General features: G+C 38.2%; 1 protein-coding gene across 5 annotated transcripts in view; it reads left to right on the plus strand.

The window, feature by feature from the left end:
- DTL (denticleless E3 ubiquitin protein ligase adapter) overlaps window positions 1-20,512 on the plus strand; it is an 84,787-nt gene that overhangs the window by 695 nt on the left and 63,580 nt on the right. For 2 of the 5 annotated variants that reach the window (XM_078356614.1, XM_078356613.1), the window contains exons 2-6: window positions 5,953-6,000; window positions 6,121-6,246; window positions 7,504-7,602; window positions 9,478-9,539; window positions 9,625-9,745. In XM_078356614.1, coding sequence (XP_078212740.1) covers window positions 5,953-6,000; window positions 6,121-6,246; window positions 7,504-7,602; window positions 9,478-9,539; window positions 9,625-9,745 — 456 coding nt within the window. Of the gene's footprint in view, window positions 1-2,778; window positions 3,007-5,952; window positions 6,001-6,120; window positions 6,247-7,503; window positions 7,603-9,477; window positions 9,540-9,624; window positions 9,746-20,512 lie in introns of those variants that run through there. The other 3 variants (XM_078356615.1, XM_035281408.3, XM_002760547.6) reach the window with 3 other exon arrangements.

A 20,512-nucleotide genomic window follows, 5' to 3' on the forward strand; every position in this document is an offset into this window, starting at 1 on the left:
AAAAATTTAAATTATAGCGTGAAAGATGCCTGTAACCACATCCCCCAGAGATGACCCCTGCTAATAGATTGAAGTATATTATTCCGGATGTTTTCCATGCTAGACGTAATATCTATTATTTTCAGAAATAGAATCAAAATGTCCTGTTTTTCACTTTAATGGTGTAAGTTGAACATATTCCCGTGTTTGTATGTAAAAATCTAACTTATTTTCTACAGTTCGTTAGGTTCTTACACTAAAGCATTGGCAATAAGAGATTTGAGGTCAGGTTTGGGTGTCATCAACCTAAACTTTTTGATAAGCTTCTGATAAGAGATTTAACTACCCAGACTAACCTTGGACAAAAATAAAATCTCACTCATGTAAAGGTCGTCTATACCCAGAGGTTCTTTTTCCCCTTGAAACCATGTGAAACGAATCCAAGAAGGCAATTTTTATATTCAGGGATGTCTAGGAAAATGATATTGAGGAGACTGAGAAGTAGCCCCTCAACTTCCTGCTGCCAATCTAAAACTTTATACCATCCTTATTTATTTCCTTCTTAGATAATCTTTGTAATTATACTCTAAATGCTCCTCTTTCCGTCTCTCCTGGGACCTTGTTTGAGTAACTTCTCTATCCTTTTAAGAGTGACAGTACGCAACTGGTTAAGAGCTCTGTCTTTGGAGTTAAACTGCCTGGGTTTTATTATACCTCCACACTTTGTTATATGTGTGTCCTAAGGGAGCTGTTCATCCTCTGTTTTGTGACAGATTTTCTTCTAATTCTCCATGTGTTTACCTTTCTTTTCTCTTTCCATACTGAAATTCATTCTCGTTATAATATGTTGCCAACTGAAATCTATACAATCATCTCCTTTCATCTTCAGTGTTGGTGTTTCATCCTTGGCCCCTTTTCTTCTACCTACTAGTATGGATGGTCACAGCCATAACCAGGGCTTCTTCCACTTCTACGTACAAGCTTCTATTTCTTATACAGTAAGTCCTCACTTAATATCTAGATAGGCTCTTGGAAACTGTGACTTTAAGGAAAACAGTGTATAACTAAACCAACTATACTATAGGCTACTTGATATAAACAAGAATTAAGTTCCACTGGCATAATATAGGTCACACAAACACCACCAAACTCCTAAAGACCCAAACACTTTTAATATTAAATATTGAAATAATTGTGCTATACGTGCATTTGAAAAAGATTAATAGAAACAAGTGAGATAATTATTTACCCAAGTTTTGGTGCATCAGTGAATGACCTCGGTCGTAGTGGTGGTGGGCTAAATCAAGGAATAAATATTTGAAAAGTGAAAATTGGAAGAAGTACCTCCTACCACCACCCAGTTCAAAAACAGTTACAAATATGGCAGCTCACTGAGCCCTGTCATACCAAATTGTTTATCATTCATTACTATCATTCATTCATACTATCGTTAATTACTCTGATTATCGTAGAGTTTACAGATTTTTACTTTACAATTATTTGTATTCATTCATTTTCTGACACACTTAATTCCACTTCAGGCCTGTGGGTGCCTAAAGCCTATCTTGGCAGCTCATGGTGCAAGGTGGAAACCAGCTCTGGACCAGCCGCTATTTCATCACAAGAAGTACTCACACACATCCATATCTACTGGGACCATGTAGACATGCCATTGAACCTAATATACACATCTTTATCATGTGGGAGGAAACCAGAGTACCTGGAGAAAACCCTATGAACATGGGGAGAACATGTGCAAACTCCATATAGCCAGTGGCCTCAAACAGGAATTGATATTTTTCTCATGAACAGTATGAGGAAATGATACTGTACAAAATGATGTTATTGGAAGACTTCCTGTGCTTTAGATTAATTTCTATAAAATCTGAGAGGGTTGATTTTCACTCAGATGGTCAGTCCCACAAGCATCTCAAACTCAAATGCCCAAAACTGAACTCACTTTTTCCCTAAACCTGGTATATTACCATTTTAGGGAGTGGCTTCATTATTTAAACCAGTTTTCCCAGCCAGAAACCTGAGTCGACTAAAAACTTCTTCATCTTCCTCATAGATACACATTGAGAACATTTTCTTAAAATCCCTGGAGTCCATCCTCTCCTATCTGTTCTGATTCTGCATCTTTACTGTGTCTTGGATGTGTTCTATTTTTACTATTGCATTCCCTTAGGTTAGGCCCTAATACCTTCTTGTCTGGTTTGTAAGAAGTCTCCCAAATGGCCTCTTAGTTTCTCTCTCTTCAGTTTATTCTCCATATTGCTGCTAATGATTCTTCCAAAATGGAAATCTGATTACTCTTCTGTGTATTTTTAAATTGATATCTAAAAGCTTTATAATAAATTTTTAAAAATGCAAAGAATGTAATTTCTGACCATATTGGGAATATTGACATTTTAAAATAAAAATGCTATATCACTCTTTTAAGTGTATCTAATATAATGTAAATACTATAGTGATTTAATAATCAAATCATCCATTTTTTAGAAAAATAAATCTCCTCTTTAACTGTTAGACATTCCAGGTTGCTGCTTTTTCCTCTTGAATTTATTTCCATTTCATTTCTCCCACAGAATTTCTCCTAATGTAATTTAATTTTATGCTTGAAAAGCTCTTTTACTAATCACTCTATCATACCCCTCTGTGTCAAAAAATGTATTTAAATTGCTGTTTCCTGTCATTTATAAGCCTCCAAGTGTTAAAACTTCTTTATGGATTGAATTTTTAATATAATTATTAGTACTATATGATTAAAACAATATAGATTACCAATTTTGATTCTTATTAACCAAAAGTAAAACTTTATTGGAAATAACATCTTTTACAGAGATGAATTTGGGTGTTTATGGTTCCTTTATTGAAGGAATTATTATCTCTTAGTTAAGGTTCCAGAAGTTTTTTCAGATTGGGGCATGGGAATTTTCTTTTGTAAAGTGGAAGAAAGGAAGTAATGAAGGGAAAGGAAAAAAGTGATACCTCAATCTCCTCAAAGACATCAGGTTTTTCAGACAGGTGAGTTTTGGAAATGTGTATGTAGTCATCCAATTGCTTATAAATGGAGATACATTCTGAGAAATGCATCATTAGGTGATTTTATCATTGTACAAACATCACAGAGTGTACTTAACACAAAGCTAGATAATGTAACCTACGGTACACCTAAGCTATATAGCCTATTTTTCTTAGGATATAAACCTGTAGAGCATATTACTGTATCAAATACTGTAGGCAACTGTAACATAATAGTATTTGTGTATCTAAACATAGAAAAGGTGCAGTAAATATATGATATAAAAGATTAAAAAAATGGTACTCCTGTGGAGGGTGCTTACTATGAATGGTGAATGGGAGCTCGCAGGACTGGAGGTTGCTCTGGGTCAATCAGTGAGTGAGTGGTCAGTCAACGTGAAGACCTGGGATGTTATACTACTGTAGACGTTATAAACAAGCTACACTTAGCCTGCATTAAATTGATTAAAAATATTTTCTTCAATAATAAATTAACCTTAGCTTACTATAGCTTTTAAATTTACAAACATTTTAAATTTTTTAACTTTTTGGCCCTTGTGGTAACATGTAGCATAAAGCACAGACACATTGTATAATTGTACAAAATACTTTATTTCTTTATTTTCTTACTCTGTAAGCTTTTTTATTTTTAGTTTTTTTCATTTTTCTTAACTTTTGGAACCTTTTATTAAAAAGCAATAGGAATTTTTAAGCTCCATTACAATCTTGTAAGACTACTATTGTGTATGCGGTCTGTCTTTGGCCAAAATGCCATTACATGGCATATGACTGTATATTGAAGTTGAGTACAGTGGTACCTCCTTATCTTTGAAGGATATGTTCCAAGACCCAACCCTATGTATGCCGTGTTTTTTGCTATACAGACATTTGCCTATGATTAAGTTTAATGAGGCACAGTAAGAGATTAACAATAACTAAGAATAAAATAGAACAGTTTTAACAATATTCTATAATAAAAGTTATGTGAAGGTGGCCTCTTGGAATATCTCATTGTACTATACTTACCCTTGTGGTGATGTGAGATGATGTAATACCTGCATGATGAGATGAAGTGAGGTGAATGATGTAGAGAGGGACTGTGATATACCATTAGGCTACTGCCAACCTTCCAACTATGTGGCATACAAAGCAGCTAAATGACTAAAGAGCAGTTCATGTATATGGCATGGATGCTCTGGACATAGGTATGATTCATATCCTGGACAGGTCAGGGTAGGACAGTGTGAGATTTTCTTGCTACTCAAAATGGCACACAATTTAAAACTTATGAATTGTTTAATTTCTGGAATTTTCAATTTAATAGTTTCAGACTATCATTGACCATAGGTAACTGAAACCACGAAAAGCGAAACCATGGATAAGGAGTGACTACTGTATCTGGAAACTGAGACTCTGAAAACTCTCGTTATTGTATACTACTTGGAATAAATATCTGCATGTATCTCCAGGGGCTTAAGTTGGACAATAAGGAAATAATAGCCTTTTCCAAATGTGTTGTGGAAGAAAGCATTATGCTTTCATGTTCATAACACAGTAAGAATCCAGAAATAGCTTAGGGTGGTTTATTAGTGAAATATGCATTGCAAGGATTGCAGAAGTGGAGGGGTAGGCAAGGACCAATTACATCACCATTAACAATTGGGATGTTAATTGTAGTCAAGCCAGAGTTAAAGAGTCATTGTTTAATTATAAAAAAAATTATAGGTTTTTCAGAGCGTATCATCTTCATTTCAACCAAGTTGTTCAAAAGTCTCTTTTGAGTTTGTATTTTGCAGTTGATTTTTTTAAAAAAATTCTGAAACACAAGTGTGTATTTACATAACCTTTGAACAGAGGCTTTTGTTTTTTCACACTTATTCTGTAGGTGGATACTTGGGTGAACTCAACATGACTAATCATTGCATTCTTTTAGTTGTCTTTACAGCTCTTTTACAATGATATCTGATATTGAAATTGTGACATAATGCCCTCAGAACTAATTATTAAATTTAGATTAAATTTCTTTGCTGCCCTTCTACTGATTCTTTCAGGTTATGTCTGGGTGAACATCCAAATGTAGATTTGTTTGAAGTCAAGTCAGGTTAAGATGTATTCTCCATATAGTACTTTTCAAGAAAAGGGAGAATTCAAAGTACCCTAAAATTCAGTTTGTTAATTATTTAAGATGCTTTTAATAATATTGTAAACTCAGTGTTTCCTCTAATGCTAATGAACATTTGATTTTCAGTAATTACTTGTTGAATGAATGTTTCTTTTATATATTTAAGATTTGTTAAACACAAATCAGTATGATAAAAACAAATCTCTGAAGATGTCTTACTATGTGGGACCATAGTGCACATTAGGTCTCTGACCCAAGCAGAATAAACTTTTCTTCCATCCTGAGTTTCCTGTTCTGTGTTCTAACTTAAGTGAAAATTTACCCATCATTCAAGACTTCCTGTAAAGACTTCCCTGACCCACTACGGCTAGCCAGGGCTAACTAAATGTTTTCTGGGAGTACTAAGATACTATGATTGTTGCTATTGACATTTTAGATTCCTACAATTTCAGCACTAAAGGGAAAAGGAGCTAACCTTAGGATGAGTGAATATGTTACTGGCTGTAGTAGGTGCATTGACATACTATTTTCTTTGGCTTTTTGACCACTGGATTTTGTATGATGTTCCAAGTAACTTGAGAGTTTATAGTAATGTTGTTGATTTAGTGACTCCACAAACATAGTAAGGATTTAATGGAAGGGAATAGTGGTTTTAATAGAATGCTTTCATGGTGGTCTCTTACAAGAATGGAGAAGATCTTTCTTAATATGCAAAGGCCTCTTGTTTCTTCTTATCTCAATGAACTAGTGAGAGTCTACATTTAAGATAGTAAGCCCAAAGCTATATGTCCCCAGAAGTTGGAAGTGTTCTTTCATTTCTTCCTTAGGATTCTTTAAGAAAATACCAGAAACTGATTCTTCCATAGATATTAATAGTAAGTGGATCTGTGTTAATATCTAAAGTTTCCTAAGAACAAATATTTACCTCTGCATTTGTTAAAAATGCTGAAATGTAATGCTCTATTGGAATTCTATAAGAAATTGTCTTGTTTTAGGATGGTCTTCACAATACCCTCTACAATCCCTTCTGGCTGGTTATCAGTGCAGTGGTAATGATGAACACACTTCTTATGGAGAAACAGGAGTCCCAGTTCCTCCTTTTGGATGTACCTTCTCTTCTGGTAAGAGAATTACTCTCTAGGCAAGGCTTGGACAGAAATCATCTATTTCACACTTACAGGGAAAATATACTGTAGTATTTCCCTTTCAAAGAAAAGTAAATTAGGTGGATGTTAGAGTTTTTTTTAAAGACCATTGTCTTCTGATTTATAAAATAACTTAATCTCTGTGCATCATTAGCATAACTATATTTCCTCTAAAGCATAGACTCTTATAGCACCATTTTTTTTTAAGTGATATTAAGAAAAAGGTTGCAAAGGTTCAGCTATTATGAAATTGTTTTACCCAGTAGATACATACCCTTTGATCTGGTTGAATGTATCTTTCCATGATTCATTGGGGAATATATGAACAGAAATGGAAGTACTTCGCTAGGCACAGTGGCTCACACCTGTAATCCCAGCACTTTGGGAGGCCAAGGCGGGACCAGGCACAGTGACTTACACTTGTAATCCCAGTACTTTGGGAGGCCAAGGCAGCTGGAGCACTTGAGTTCAGGAGTTCAAGGCCAGCCTGATCAACGTGAAACCCTGTCTTTACTAAAATTACAAAAAATTAGCTGGGTGTGGTGGTGCACACCTATAATCCCAGCTACTCAGGAGGCTGAGACAGGAAAATTGCTTGAATCTGGGAGGCTGAGTCAGGAGAATTGCTTGAATACAGTGAACCAAGATTATGCCATTGCACTCCAGCCTGGGTGACAGAGCAAAACTTCATCTCCAAAAAAAAAAAAGAAAGAAATAGAAGTACTTGTCTTCACCCATAATAGTTTGAGAAAAAAGAGAAAAAGTTGTGAAAAGGAAATTTCAAGCTAACAGACTGCTTACAAAAATTAGCCAGGCATAATGGTGCATGCCTGTAGTCCCAGCTGCTGGGGAGGCTAAGGCAAGAGAATCACTTGTACCTGGGAGGTGGAGGTTGCAGTGAGCCAAGATCATGCCATTGCATTCCAGCCTAGGTGACAGAGTGAGACTGTCTCAAAAATAAACAAATCTAATAGACTCTTATGTAGTCATGATTGTGGTGAAAATTAATAAAAATGTAATAAAAAATAAAACTAATAGACTCAGCCTGCTGGCGGCCTACATCATCATATGCCATTGTTTACCATTGGCCAGTGCCACTCTTGTTTTAAGTACTACCCTCGATTTAGCCCTTCTCTAAATAAGAGATGATTTGAAGATAATTTTGGTGGTTTTTCAGTAAACTTAAAAATGTTTGTGTTACTCTATGTATTTCATTCTTTATTTCTGATTTAGCTCCCAATATGGAACATATCCTAGCAGTTGCCAATGAAGAAGGCTTTGTTCGATTGTATAACACTGAATCACAAACTTTCAGAAAGAAGTGCTTCAAAGGTAAGTCTAGGTCTCCAATTTTTGTTTTAACATTTAAAATAATTTATAAATCCTCAAGTGAATTATTATTTGGACACATTCTGTTTTAGTCTGTCTTGTGTTGCTATAAAGGAATAACTGAAACTGGGTAGATTAAAAAGAAGAAAACGTTTATTTGGTGCATGAGTCTGCTGGCTAGAAGATTAGACATCTGTTGAAGGCGTCAGGCTATCCTCACTCATTAAGCCAAAGAGGAGCCCATGAATACAGAGGTCTCATGGCAAGAAAAGGGAGGTGGTGCCAAGCCCTTTTTCAACAACCAGCTCTCCAGGGAACTAACAGAGTGAGAACTCACTCATCTGCCCACCTCTTAGGAAAGAAGGCTAGGAAAATTTATATATTATAAAATTCCACTGGTCTATTTAGACCACTGGAAATGGAAGAGGGCACTCCAGGTGGAGGGAAAGGCATTAGCAAAGGTCTAGAGATAGAAAAGGCATAGGATATAATAAAATAGGAAGTGACCAATTTGATTGGAATAAGATATATCTAGAGCAGTGAGAGATGAGGCTTGCAACCAAGATAAAGGCTAAAGCAAGCAGAAATTTGAATGTCAAACCAAAGTATTTTACATTCCATTCAGAGAGCATCATGAAGTTCTTTTTTGTTTTCTGTTTGTTTTTGTTTTTGTATTTTTGGTAGAGAGGGGTTTCACCATGTGGCCAGGCTGGTTTCCAACCCCTGGCCTCATGTGATCTGCCTGTCTCGGCCTCCCAAAGTGCTGAGATTACAGGTGTAAGCCACTGTGCCCAGCCAGCATCATGAAGATTTTTGAACTGGAATGTGTTTCAGATAGATTCTGTTTTAGAGAATATATTACTAATGAACTTATGGAAAGGAATTTGACATCAGATGGTAGTAGTTCTCATGTGGTAATTAAGGGAACGTGTAATGTCTGAGTCCACAAATTCTCTTTGGCTCATGCACCCTAGGGTGCTGACTACTGATTTTTTATGTGTGAATCTTTATTTATTTTTATTATTTTAAGTTCCAGGGTACATGTGCAAGATGTGCAGGTTTGTTACATAGGTAAACGTGTGCTATGGTGGTTTGCTGCACATATCAACCCATCATCTAGGTGTTAAGCCCAGCATGCATTAGTTATTTTTTCTGATGTTCTCCCTCCCTCTGCTCCCCTCAACAGGCCCCAATATGTGTTTTCCCCTCCCTGTGTGCACCTGCTCTCGTTCTTCAGCTCCCACTTATGAGTGATAACATGCAGTGTTTGGTTTTCTGTTTGTGTTGAGTTTGCTGAGGATAGTGACTTCCAGCTCCATCCATGTCCCTGCAAAGGACATGATCTCTGATACCTCTTTTTTATGGCTGCATTGTATTCCATGGTGTAGATGTACCACATTTCCTTCATCCAGTCTATCATTGATGGGCATTTGGGTTGATTCCATGTCTTTGCTATCATGAATAGTGCTGCAGTGAACATATGCATGCATGTACCTTTATAGTAGAATGATTTCTATCTTGGGGGTTATATACTCAGTAATGGGATTACTGGGTCAAATGGTATTTCTGGTTCTAGGTCTTTGAAGAATCACCACATTGTCTTCCACATGGTTGAATTAATTTACATTCCCAACAACAGTGTAAAAGTGTTCCTATCTCTATGCAGCCTTGCCTGCATCTGTTGTTTCTTGACTTTTTAATAATCGCCATTCTGACTGGCGTGAGATGGTAGCTCATTGTGGTTTTGATTTGCATTTTTCAAATTATTGACTACTGATCTTTTTACTACTACATCTTTCCAGCTGTTTAAACTACTATTTATATGGCAGCCAAAAATCACAATTTAGACTTTTCACATTTACTGTTTTCTTTGTTTAGAATGGATGGCTCACTGGAATGCTGTCTTTGACCTGGCCTGGGTCCCTGGTGAACTTAAACTTGTAAGTGACTTTTATTTTATTAGGATCTGGGTAAATATTGATAAGGGATTGCTTTATTAAATTGTGCTTACCTTGTTTTTGAAAGGTTACAGCAGCAGGTGATCAAACAGCCAAATTTTGGGACGTAAAAGCTGGTGAGCTGATTGGAACGTGCAAAGGTCATCAGTGCAGTCTCAAGTCAGTTGCCTTTTCTAAGTTTGAGAAAGGTAAGTTTGCGCTAACCCTCTTTCATCTCCTTGACCTTTACAGTGGGGAGATAAGCTGTAATTGTTTCTACACTTTCTCCTATCAGAGTTACTACTTTACCTCCATAAATGATTAAGATTCTTTTTTTGGAGACAGTTTTGTTTTGTTGCCCTGGCTGGAGTGCAGTGGTGTAATCTTGGCCCCCTGCTACCTCCACTGCCTCCCGAGTTCAAGTGATTCTCCTGCCTCAGCCTCCAGAGTAGCAGGAACTGCAAGCACGTACCACCATGCTCAGCTAATTTTTTTTTATTTTTAGTAGAGAAAGAGTTTCACCATATTGGCCAGGCTGGTCTAGAACTCGAACTCCTGAGCTCAGGCAACCATCTGCCTTAGCCCCCTATAGTGCTAGGATTATAAGCATGAGCCACTGCACCCAGCCAGATGACTAAGATTCTAATATGACTGAAAACCTTAATAAAATTAAATTGGTTTTAGGTTCACTCACTGGACATTATCTCTAGCTTGTCCCTGCAAGTCAAGAGTCTTTAGTAAGTTTTTCTATAATTTTGCACATAAGGTAAAAATTTATAAATAACTACAATACCGTTGTTAGTTTGATTGTTCATTGAGGTTAAAACCTTGCACTGGGCACTCATTAACTCTATTTGTAAAACAGTTACTTTTTTTTTTTTTTTTTTGAGATAGAGTCTCACTCCATCGCCAGGCGCCAGGCTGGAGTGCAGTGGCGCGACCTCAGCTCACTGCACCCTCCGCCTCCCAGGTTCAAGCAATTCTCCTGCCTCAGCCTCCTGAGTAGCTGGGACGACAAGCACGTGCCACCACGCCCAGCTAATTTTTTTGTATTTTTAGTAGAGACGGGGTTTCACCATGTCGGTCAGGATGGGCTTGATCTCTTGACCTCATGATCCGCCCGCCTTAGCCTCCCAAAGTGCTGGGATTACAGGCATAAGCCACCGTGCCTGGCCCAGAGTTACTTTAATTCTACTCATAAAATCTACATGAGCTATAAGGCTGATAAACTGAACATGATTTTCTGCCTAAAAACTTACGTATTTGGTTTAAATGCCCTAATTTTCTAGTATGTTTTCAACTATTACTTAAAATTGATTTTCCTGTGTTTATTTTACTGTTATAATGGACAAGAAAGATTTAAAGTGATATAACAGAATAATACTGTAGCAGCTAGGGAAAAACGTATCAGTGTTATCTGAATGAGCTCTTCATTTCTATTTTTCTTTTTTCTCCTTCCATTTGTTTCTCACTAAATAAATTTTTTAAATGGACCAACAAACATTTATCGCAAAGGAGTCTCTGAATTAATCTGACTGTAATCTCTGAATAATAGTGACAGACATTATAATCTCCTTTATCACTGAATATCTCCGTTATCACTCTATTTTAAAAAGCAGTATTTTCATTTATTCACCTCATTCAGGAGGTTAAGCTGGATTTTTTTTTTCTTTGAGACAAACTCTCACTCTGTTGCCCAGGCTGGAATGCAGTGGCGTGACAGCTCACTGCAACCTCCACCTCCCAGGTTCAAGCGATTCTCATGCCTCAACTGCCCAAGTAACTGGGATTATAGGCACACACCACCATGCCCATCAAATTTTTGTATTTTTAGTAGAGACAGTGTTTCACCACCTTGGCCAGGTTGGTCTCAAACTCCTAAAATCAAGTGATCTCCCACTGTGGCTTCCCAAAGTACTGTGATTATAGGCATGAGCCACCATGCCCAGCCTGGCTTGGACTTTTAAGAAAGTCAGTTTTAATCTTCTATGGTTGCAGTTGAAACTAGAACCTTGAAGGGGAAATGTGGCATGATTTTTTTTATTTTCTGCATAACTTTTTATTAACATATTTAAGTATAAAACTAGGTTTGCTTGTGATCTAGTTTACTACACTCCTGTGTCAGAGTTCACTCTGAGTTTGTAAAAGTAATTTTTTTTTTTTTTTTTGAGATGGAGTTTCACTCTTGTTACCCAGGCTGGAGTGCAATGGTGCGATCTCGGCTCACCGCAACCTCCGCCTCCTGGGTTCAGGCAATTCTCCTGCCTCAGCCTCCTGAGTAGCTGGGGTTACAGGCACGCCCCACCATGCCCAGCTAATTTTTTGTATTTTTAGTAGAGACGGGATTTCACCATGTTGTCCAGGATGGTCTCGATGTCTTGACCTCGTGATCCACCCGCCTCGGCCTCTCAAAGTGCTGGGTTTACAGGTGTGAGCCACTGCGCCCGGCCAAAAATAATTTAAGATAATGAAAATTTACCTAACCAAAGTAATGGAAAACATCATATCTTTTGGTCCTTTTGTTTAATTTTTACAACTCTACGTGTGAATCAGTCTATGACAATGAGCCCAGGAGATCTAGAAGTAAAGGCACTGAGTTAGAAATTGGGGCAGGTGGCTTTTTTCATGGCTTTCAGTAGTCCATAGGTACTCTAGTGTGAATTAGTCTGATCGGATACTATTCCCAAGCACTGTGGTTTGTTTTTGGTAAACGGAACAGATATTAGCTCCACTCACTCCATCAGCCATAAGCCCTCTTGCAGGGGAAACCTTTGCAACTAAGTATGGAAGCCCTTTGTTTCATTCTGGACTCTTGGGCAAAGTGATTTCATCTTCTTGGGTCCTCTTTTCCTAATTTAATGAGATACATACCTATTCTATTTAGGTCACAGAAATATTGTAGACATAAAAGTGAGGTGAAATATGAATGCTTTTTTTAAAAATCTGAGCTGATTATAGTGGCTCACACCAATAATACCAGCAACTTGGGAGGCTGAGGTAGGAAGATTGCTTGAGGCCAGGTGTTTGAGACTAGCCTGGGTAACACAGTGAGACCCTATATCTAAGAAAATAAAAAATTAGCTTGGTACAGTGGTATGCACCTGTAGTCCCAGCTACTTCGGAGTCTGAGGTGGGAGTATCGCTTGAGCCCAGGAGTTCGAGGCTGTGTTGAGTTATGATTGTGCCATTGCACTCTAGCCTAGGCAAAAGCGTTAGACCGAATCTCAAAATAAATTAAGTCAGTCGATTAGTCTATAATCAATCAGTCAGAGAACCATATAAATGCTTAGCGTTTTTTTGATAGATAGCTTTGTAGAAAAGATCATTGGTCCAGTTCTTTCCACCCTACATGGGCAGGATGTAAATAATCCTACCTGGACATAGTCATACTAATGGAATTCACCTTCCCTAAATATCTGCCACCTAAAAGCATAGAAAATGAACTAGATAAGTGCTTTGTGTGGCAAAGGGGCAGGTATTAGAACTTTTGGGAGATAATTAAAATGGATTATAAATGTATTTCTATTTCCTCTCCTACAAACTTACCCAAATTTGCACCTTCTTTCTCATTCTTCATTCTCAAGTTTTAATTAAATGAGAGTCTCTTGGAAGTGGGCCAGGCATTTTTTTTTTTTAAGTTCCTCAAGGGATTCCCATGTGCAGCTAAAATTGAGAAACGTTCTCGATCCTCCCCAAGACCTTCAGCCGTTACATGTATCCCCATGGCTCCTGTATCTTCAAGCTCTCTCTGTCTTGTCTGATTCTTCTCAGGAAAGACTCAAGAATTTCTGTGACCTATTTTCCCAAATATCTTAACCCTGCATTCTCTTTTAGTTGTTATTGTTTCATATTTTCTATCTCTTATTTGGTTTAATCTACTTTTTAAAGTAGCCCTCTTCATGAAATCACTCTTGCTAAAGTTATTAACATATCTAATTATCAGAAACCCTGAAACTTTCCAGATCTTTTCTTCTGCTTGTATAATATGTTACACTTTAGGCCACTGTTAAAATTTCAATCAAATTCTTTCCTTAGAATCTATGATAGACCACTCCTTTCTGGTTCTTCTTTTGTCTTTCTCTTTATTCTTTCATAGTTGCTTTTACCTAGGTTGAAGTGTTACCAAGGCCCAGGATTTGGTGTTTGGTCTTTTTTTTGCTTTCAACCTATACCTTCTTGGACAGTTTCATCTGTACTAGTTTTGTTTTGTTCTTTCACTCTACTTGTGTTGACCCAGATCTATATGCCTAGCCTGAACCTCTCTGCAAGTACTTCAGATTGAACATGTCAAAAACTGAACCCACAACTTCCTCCCTGAACTCATAATATTTCTCCCTGGTGATGCCATCATTTTCCTCTTTGGTATCATTTCCTTAAAGAATTTCCCTTAACATTTCTTATAGTACAAGTCTGGTGGTAATAAATTACCTTTGTTTTCCTTTATCTGAAAATGTCCTTATTTCATTGTCATTCTTGAAGGACGTTTTTGCTGGATATGAAATTTTGGGTCAACAGCTTTTTTTCTTTTCATTGCCTGAAGATGTTCCACTATCATCTGTGGTTTCATTGAGAACGTCTGTGATTGTTAAAATCATTCCCCTGCAATATAATATGCAATTTTTCCTGGGTACTTTCAGGATTTTCTGTCTTTCATTTCTAGCAGTTTAATTATGGTTCGTCTAGTCATGATTCCCTTCATAATTATCCTGTTTGAGGCTCGCAGAGCTTTTTGAATTTGTAAATTCCTTTTTACTGAATAGGGAAGTTTTCTGCTATTATTTCTTGAAATATTTTTTTCTGGCCAGGCATGGTTGCTGAGGCCTGTAATCCCAGCACTTTGGGAGGCTGAGGTGGGCAGGTCACTTGAGGTCAGGAGTTCAAGACCAGTCTGGCCAACACAGTGAAACCCTGTCTCTACTAAAAATACAAAAATTAGCTGGGCATTGTGATGGGAGTCTGTAATCCCAGCTACTTGGGGCTGAGGCAGGAGAATCACTTGAACTTGGGAGGTGGAGATTGTAGTTGGCCAAGATCACACTACTGCCCTCCACACTCCAGCTGGGTGACAGAGAGACTCTGAAGAAAGAAAAAGAGAGAGAGAGAGAGAGAGAGAGAGAGAGAGAAAGGGGAGGGAGGGAGAGAGAGAGAAGAAAAGAAAAAGAAAGGAGAGAGGAAGGAGGGGGGAGGGAGGGAGGGAGGAAGGAAGGAAGGAAGATATTTTCTGCCTAATTTATTCATAATCTCTGTCCTCCTTGCTTCTTCTGGTACCTTAATTACTCATATATATATATATTTTTTCAATTGCTCATATATTTGACTTTTGTAAATTATCCCATGTGTCCTTAAGGTTTTCTTTTTCTTTTTTTTTTTTTTTTTTTCGGTTATCCTAAATTTAAGATATAATGAACAAGCCATAAAGTTCATCCATTTAAAGTACATGTTTTAGTTTATTCACAGAGTTGTGCAGCTATCACCACAATATAAACTTAGAACCTTTTCATCAGCTGAAAAGAAACTTGAACACGTTAGCAATACTTTCACCTATTTCTTTCAACCCCATACAACCACTATAGTAATTTCTTTCTAGATTTGCCAATTATACACATGCCTATAAATGGAATGATACAATATGTGGTCTTCTGTGACTGGCTTCTTTCATTTAGCATAATGTTCAGTTCTGTTTTTCTCTCTCTTCTTCAAATTGAATGATTTCAATTAATTGGTCCTAAAGTTTACTTTCTCGGTTTTCTCCAGTCTTCTTATGCCCATCAAGTGAACTTTTTTCATTTCAAATACTGGTTTTCAGTTCTAAAATTTTTTTATTTTTTTAAGGCAGAGTCTCGCTCTAACCCAGATTAGAGGGCAGTAGCATGATCACAGCTCACTGCAACTTTAACCTCCTGGGCTCAAGCAATCCTCCTATCTCAGCCACCAGAGTAGCTGGAACCATAGGCGAATGCCACCATTCCTGGCTAATTTCTTTTTGTATTTTTTGTAGAGATAAGGTTTTGCCATGTTGCCCAGGCTTGTCTTGAACTTCTGGGCTCGAGTGATCTGCCCACCTCAGCCTCCCAAAAAACTGGGATTACAGGCATGAGCCATGATGCCTGACCTTCATTTGTTTGTGTATTTGTTTTCCTGCTGAGATTTATCATCTTTTGGTTGATTGCAAATGTATATGTTTTCTTCTTTACTTTTCTTTCCTTTTTTGAGAAAGAATCTCATTCTGTCACCCAGGCTGGAGTGCAGTGGCAAAACCTGCTCCCAGTCTCAAGCAGTCCTCCCATCGCAGCCTCCCAAGTAGCTGAGACTATACGTGCATACCACCACACCCAGTTAATTTTTGTATTTTTTGTAGAGATGTGGTTTCACCATGTTGCCCAGGCTAAGTATATGTTTTTTTAACTCATTTAACATGGTTATTATCCTTTACTACCTTATCTGATAACATCTGGATTATCTTGGGATTGGCTTCCATTGATTTATTTTCCCTTGAGAACAATTCATTTTTCTGGCTCTTTGTAAGTCAAGTAATTTAAGATTATATTCTAGACATTGCAAATGGTACGTTGGATTCTAGATTCTGTTACATTGCTTAGAAAAGAGTTGGTGTTCCTTTTTTAACGGATAATTCACTTGTTTAGATCCAAATTGCAGACTGTCACACCTGCAAGAGGGCAGTGGATCTTACCTCATTTATTTTCTTTAGTTTAAGCCTCAGTTGCAAACTGTTTTCAGTTTTCTCTTGCCCATATGGTACAGGGGTCAGCCAGAGACTTGGACTGAGTTTAAACATGGAATTATGGGTTCCCTTTCTCTAGCTGTCTCCAGGGTTTCCCCATCCCCTCACTCTCTGACTGTTCTTATTGCTCCCAGTCTCCTTTTCGTGGTTTGTGTGTCTTGAAAGATGGCAGATTTTTAAATTTATATTTTAGCTGCCTGCTATTAATGCTGCAACTATGGCTGCCCTCAAGGTAAAACCACCAAAAAAGACAAAAAAAAAAAACAAAAAAAAAACTCAGTAACTTAATTTCATTACAATCATTTGCTAAAAATGTTGACTCCCCTCCAAACATCGCGTGTTTAAGAGGAAAGTGGGCTAGTCGCAGTGGCTCCCACCTGTAATCCCAGCACTTTGGGAGGCCAAAGTGGGCAAATCACCCGAGGTCAAGGAATTTGAGACCAGCCTGTACAAGGTGATGAAACCCAGTCTCTATAAAAATATAAAAAATTAGTCAGTTGTGGTGGCACATGACTGTAATCCCTACTCAGGAGGCTGAGGCAGGAAAATCGGTTGAACCCAGGAGGCGGAGGTTGCAGTGAGCCAAGATCATGCCACTGCATTCCAGCCTGGGTGACAGAGAGAGACTGTCTCAAAAAAAAAAAAAAGAAAGAGGAAAGTGGTAACTTAAAGAGAGGAGTAAGTTTTACCCCCAAACAATTTCTATTTTAGGTTGAGTAAATTCCAACAAAAGAGGGGGAAAATGAACCTGAGTGAGAGTCTGTACAATCAAAGCTGTTAAAAGGAATGAATACTGACACTTTAAAAGTGCTGAATTAAAGGAGGGGTTTCAACATGACTGGTACTTACCTCTCCGCAGAGTGGAACCAAAATAGTGAAATAATTACAGTAATAGTGAGGCAGTAGGTAATCACACTTCAAATAGATCATCTAAGAGAGAGCACTGGAATTCAACCAAGAAGTGATAAGAAACTCCGAAAGCAAGGAAAGAGAGAAAAATAAGGCAGCCTTATCTAGAGAGGCTTCCTATATGGGGAAGGAGTAAGTGGGACCCCCCCAGCAGCCCAAATACCCACTGTGAACTCTAATAGCATTAACCATGAGGGACCCCCTTGATGCTCACAAGCCCTGAGACTAACAGGGAGCTGCCTGGAGACTTCGTGAAGGCATTGCTCCAGAGAGATATCAGACTGGATCCCACAAACCCTTAAGTCCTAAGCAGCTTCAACACAGTGTGATTTTCAGAGTCCAGCCCCTACCAGACTACGTCCTGCCCTGCCACTCAGACTGAATTGGGAGCCAGTGACCCCATTCCTCTGAGCAGAGGGGCTGCTGCAGGGCAGAGGTATGAGCAAAGCTCAGTCCCCTAACTACCTGACTATGGCTGCTCCCAGGGAAAGCAACCCCACGCTCCATATCAGTACTGCAGCATAGCTGCTGCTGCCCCTACCTGAGCATTCCACCAGAAGTCTAGGGATCACCCCACCCCTGCCTTCCTTAGCCAGCACCTGCGTGCACCACCAGAGTGCCTGAGGGCCGTTCCACCCAGCCTGTCTTCATAGCCGCCACTACCCAAGCACAATCTGGGAGGCCTAAGGATCACCCAGTTCAGTTCGTCAGCAGTGGTACCTGAGCACTCCTCCTAGAGTCTGAAGTTGGGCCTACTGAACCTGCTACTACCACAGCTGGCACCCACCTGTACATGCGACCTGCAGGTCTGGGGACTGGCCTGCCCAACCTATCACAGCCACCACCAACACTAGTACAGATTACTTGGGTTCCAAGGGATTTTTCCATCACTGCTTCTGTCATCACCCATACCACTCCATACCTGCTGCCCAGGGGCTCAAGAACTTGCCCAGCCACCTGGCCCACTGCTGCCATTTCCAGTACCTGAGGAAGCCATCTGAATGCCCAAAAATCTACCTGCCTGGACCCATTAACACCAATGCCATCGTATGCTTGCTGCCTTGGGGCGAAAGGACAGGCAGGCTCAGACCACTGCTGTCATCACTGGGGCCTGAAGACTGGCCCACTTGATATTTTAGTTTCTACCAAGACTTAACCAGTCTGCACTAACAACCACACTGATCTACCAACAAAACCACAGATACCACTAACTCTATTTACGGCCAAAAGGAATGATAGAGACTACACTACTTAATGCATCCAGAATGAAAGCCAAGTGTCCTTTCCAACCATCTTCATAGATACATCTTCAGGAAAATGTTCTCCATTACAAACAAAATTAAAAATTGGAAGAAGCAGCTTTAAACTAGGTGCACAAATAACATACAAACATAGGGAACATCAAAAACCAAGGATATGTGACACATCCGGAGGAACACAGTAATTCTCCAGCAACAAATCCCAATCAAAAAGAATTACACAAAATCCTGGAAAAATGATCCAAAATACTGATACTAAAGAAGCTCAGTGAGATACAAGAGAGTTCTGAGAGATAATACAAAGAAACAGAAAAATAATTAAGGAATTTACCAGAGAGATGGGTATCATACAATAGAATGAAATTCTGGAACTACAAAATATATCTGAAAGCATCAGCAATAGATCAAGCAGAAGAATCTCAGAACTTGAAGACATCTTTTGCAATAACCTAGTCAGACAGAAATAGACAAAAAATAATAAAGATGAATGACTAAAGCTTTCATGGCAAATGTGGGACACTATCAAATGGCCAAATATATGAATTTTCAGTGTCCCAGAAGGCAAAGATAAAAAACAAAATAACAAGTGAAAACTTCCTAGCTATGTGAAAAACTGCTCTATATCACTAATAACCATAGTGAGATATCATCCTAGCCCAGTTAGAATGGCTAGTATTAAACAAAACAGATGCTGTCAAGGATGTGGAGAAAAGAAAACTCTTGTACATTGTTGGTGGGAATGTAAATAAGTATAGCCACTATGGAAAACAGTAAGATTTCTCAAACTAAATATAGAGTTACCATATGATCCAGCAGTCTCATTGGGTATTTATCCAAAGAAAAGAAATCACTGTGTCAAAGGAATAACCAGTCACACTATTGCAGCACTATTCACAATAGCCAGGATACGGAATCAACCTGTCTATTAATGGACAAAGAGAGTTCTAAATATGTAGCAGATATATAATTGAATACTATTTGGCCATAAGAAGGAATGAAATTATGTCATTTGCATCAATATTGTGTTAAGCCAGGCGCAAAAGATAAATTTCACGTTCTCACTTACATGTGGGTGCTACAGCAGTGAATCTCATGAAAGTAAAGAGTAGAATGATAGATAACCAGAGGCTGGAAAGTGTGTGGGTATGAAGGGGGAATGAAGAAAGTTTGCTTGATGGATACAAATATAAAGTTAGATGGTACAAGTTCCATTGTTTAATATCTGACAATTGTCACCTTACAAAATATTGTATATTTCAAGTACCTAGAAAACTTGAAATGTTCCCAGCATATAGAAATGATAAATACTCAAGGTGATGGATAGCCCAGATACCCTGACTTGATCATAATACATTCTGTGCAGGCATCAAAATAGCACATATACCCTATGAATATGTAAAATATGTATCAGTAAGAAAAATTGCATGTTTTAGTTCCATTTCCACAGAGCCCTCAGGTAGCTGTTTTTGTGTTTTATCCCACTTCCAGCCTATACAAACAGATTAGTTTAAGTGCTCACTTTCACACAGGCAGCAGGGGTTTTTTGGCTTAATTTTCAAGAATAAAACACTACAGATAAATTGAAGTTCTCCTATAATGCCTTCTCCAATACCATTGCACCCCAGAGGCAACCTCTTTGACAAATTTCATGCAAATCTGGTCCATATTTTTATATTGAGCCAATACAGTTTAGAGGTTTGAAGTATAAGCTCTAGATTCATACTGCCAAGAGTACCTTTACAAGTTACTTATCCTCTCTGTGCCTCTCTTGCTACCTACCTAAATAAGGTCAATAGCAAGGATTGAGATAATTTGTATAAGTCACATAGGATAGTAGCTAACATTTAAAATAGCAAACACTGCATTTTGGCTCTTGCTTGTCATTCTTACTATAACTGTACTATATAAAGTTTTGTATGGGTTTTAAAAAATTTACAGGGGGTGATTCTATAAAGTTTTGTTCAACATTAGCATCTCAAGCTTTTTGTAATTCTTTCTCCTATTTGTTATTGAGCCATATATTTTTACATTTTTGATCTCCCGTGCCAAATACAGTACCTAGCACA

This window comes from Callithrix jacchus, chromosome 19 (assembly GCF_049354715.1).
Source record: "Callithrix jacchus isolate 240 chromosome 19, calJac240_pri, whole genome shotgun sequence".
Lineage (NCBI taxonomy): Eukaryota > Metazoa > Chordata > Mammalia > Primates > Cebidae > Callithrix > Callithrix jacchus.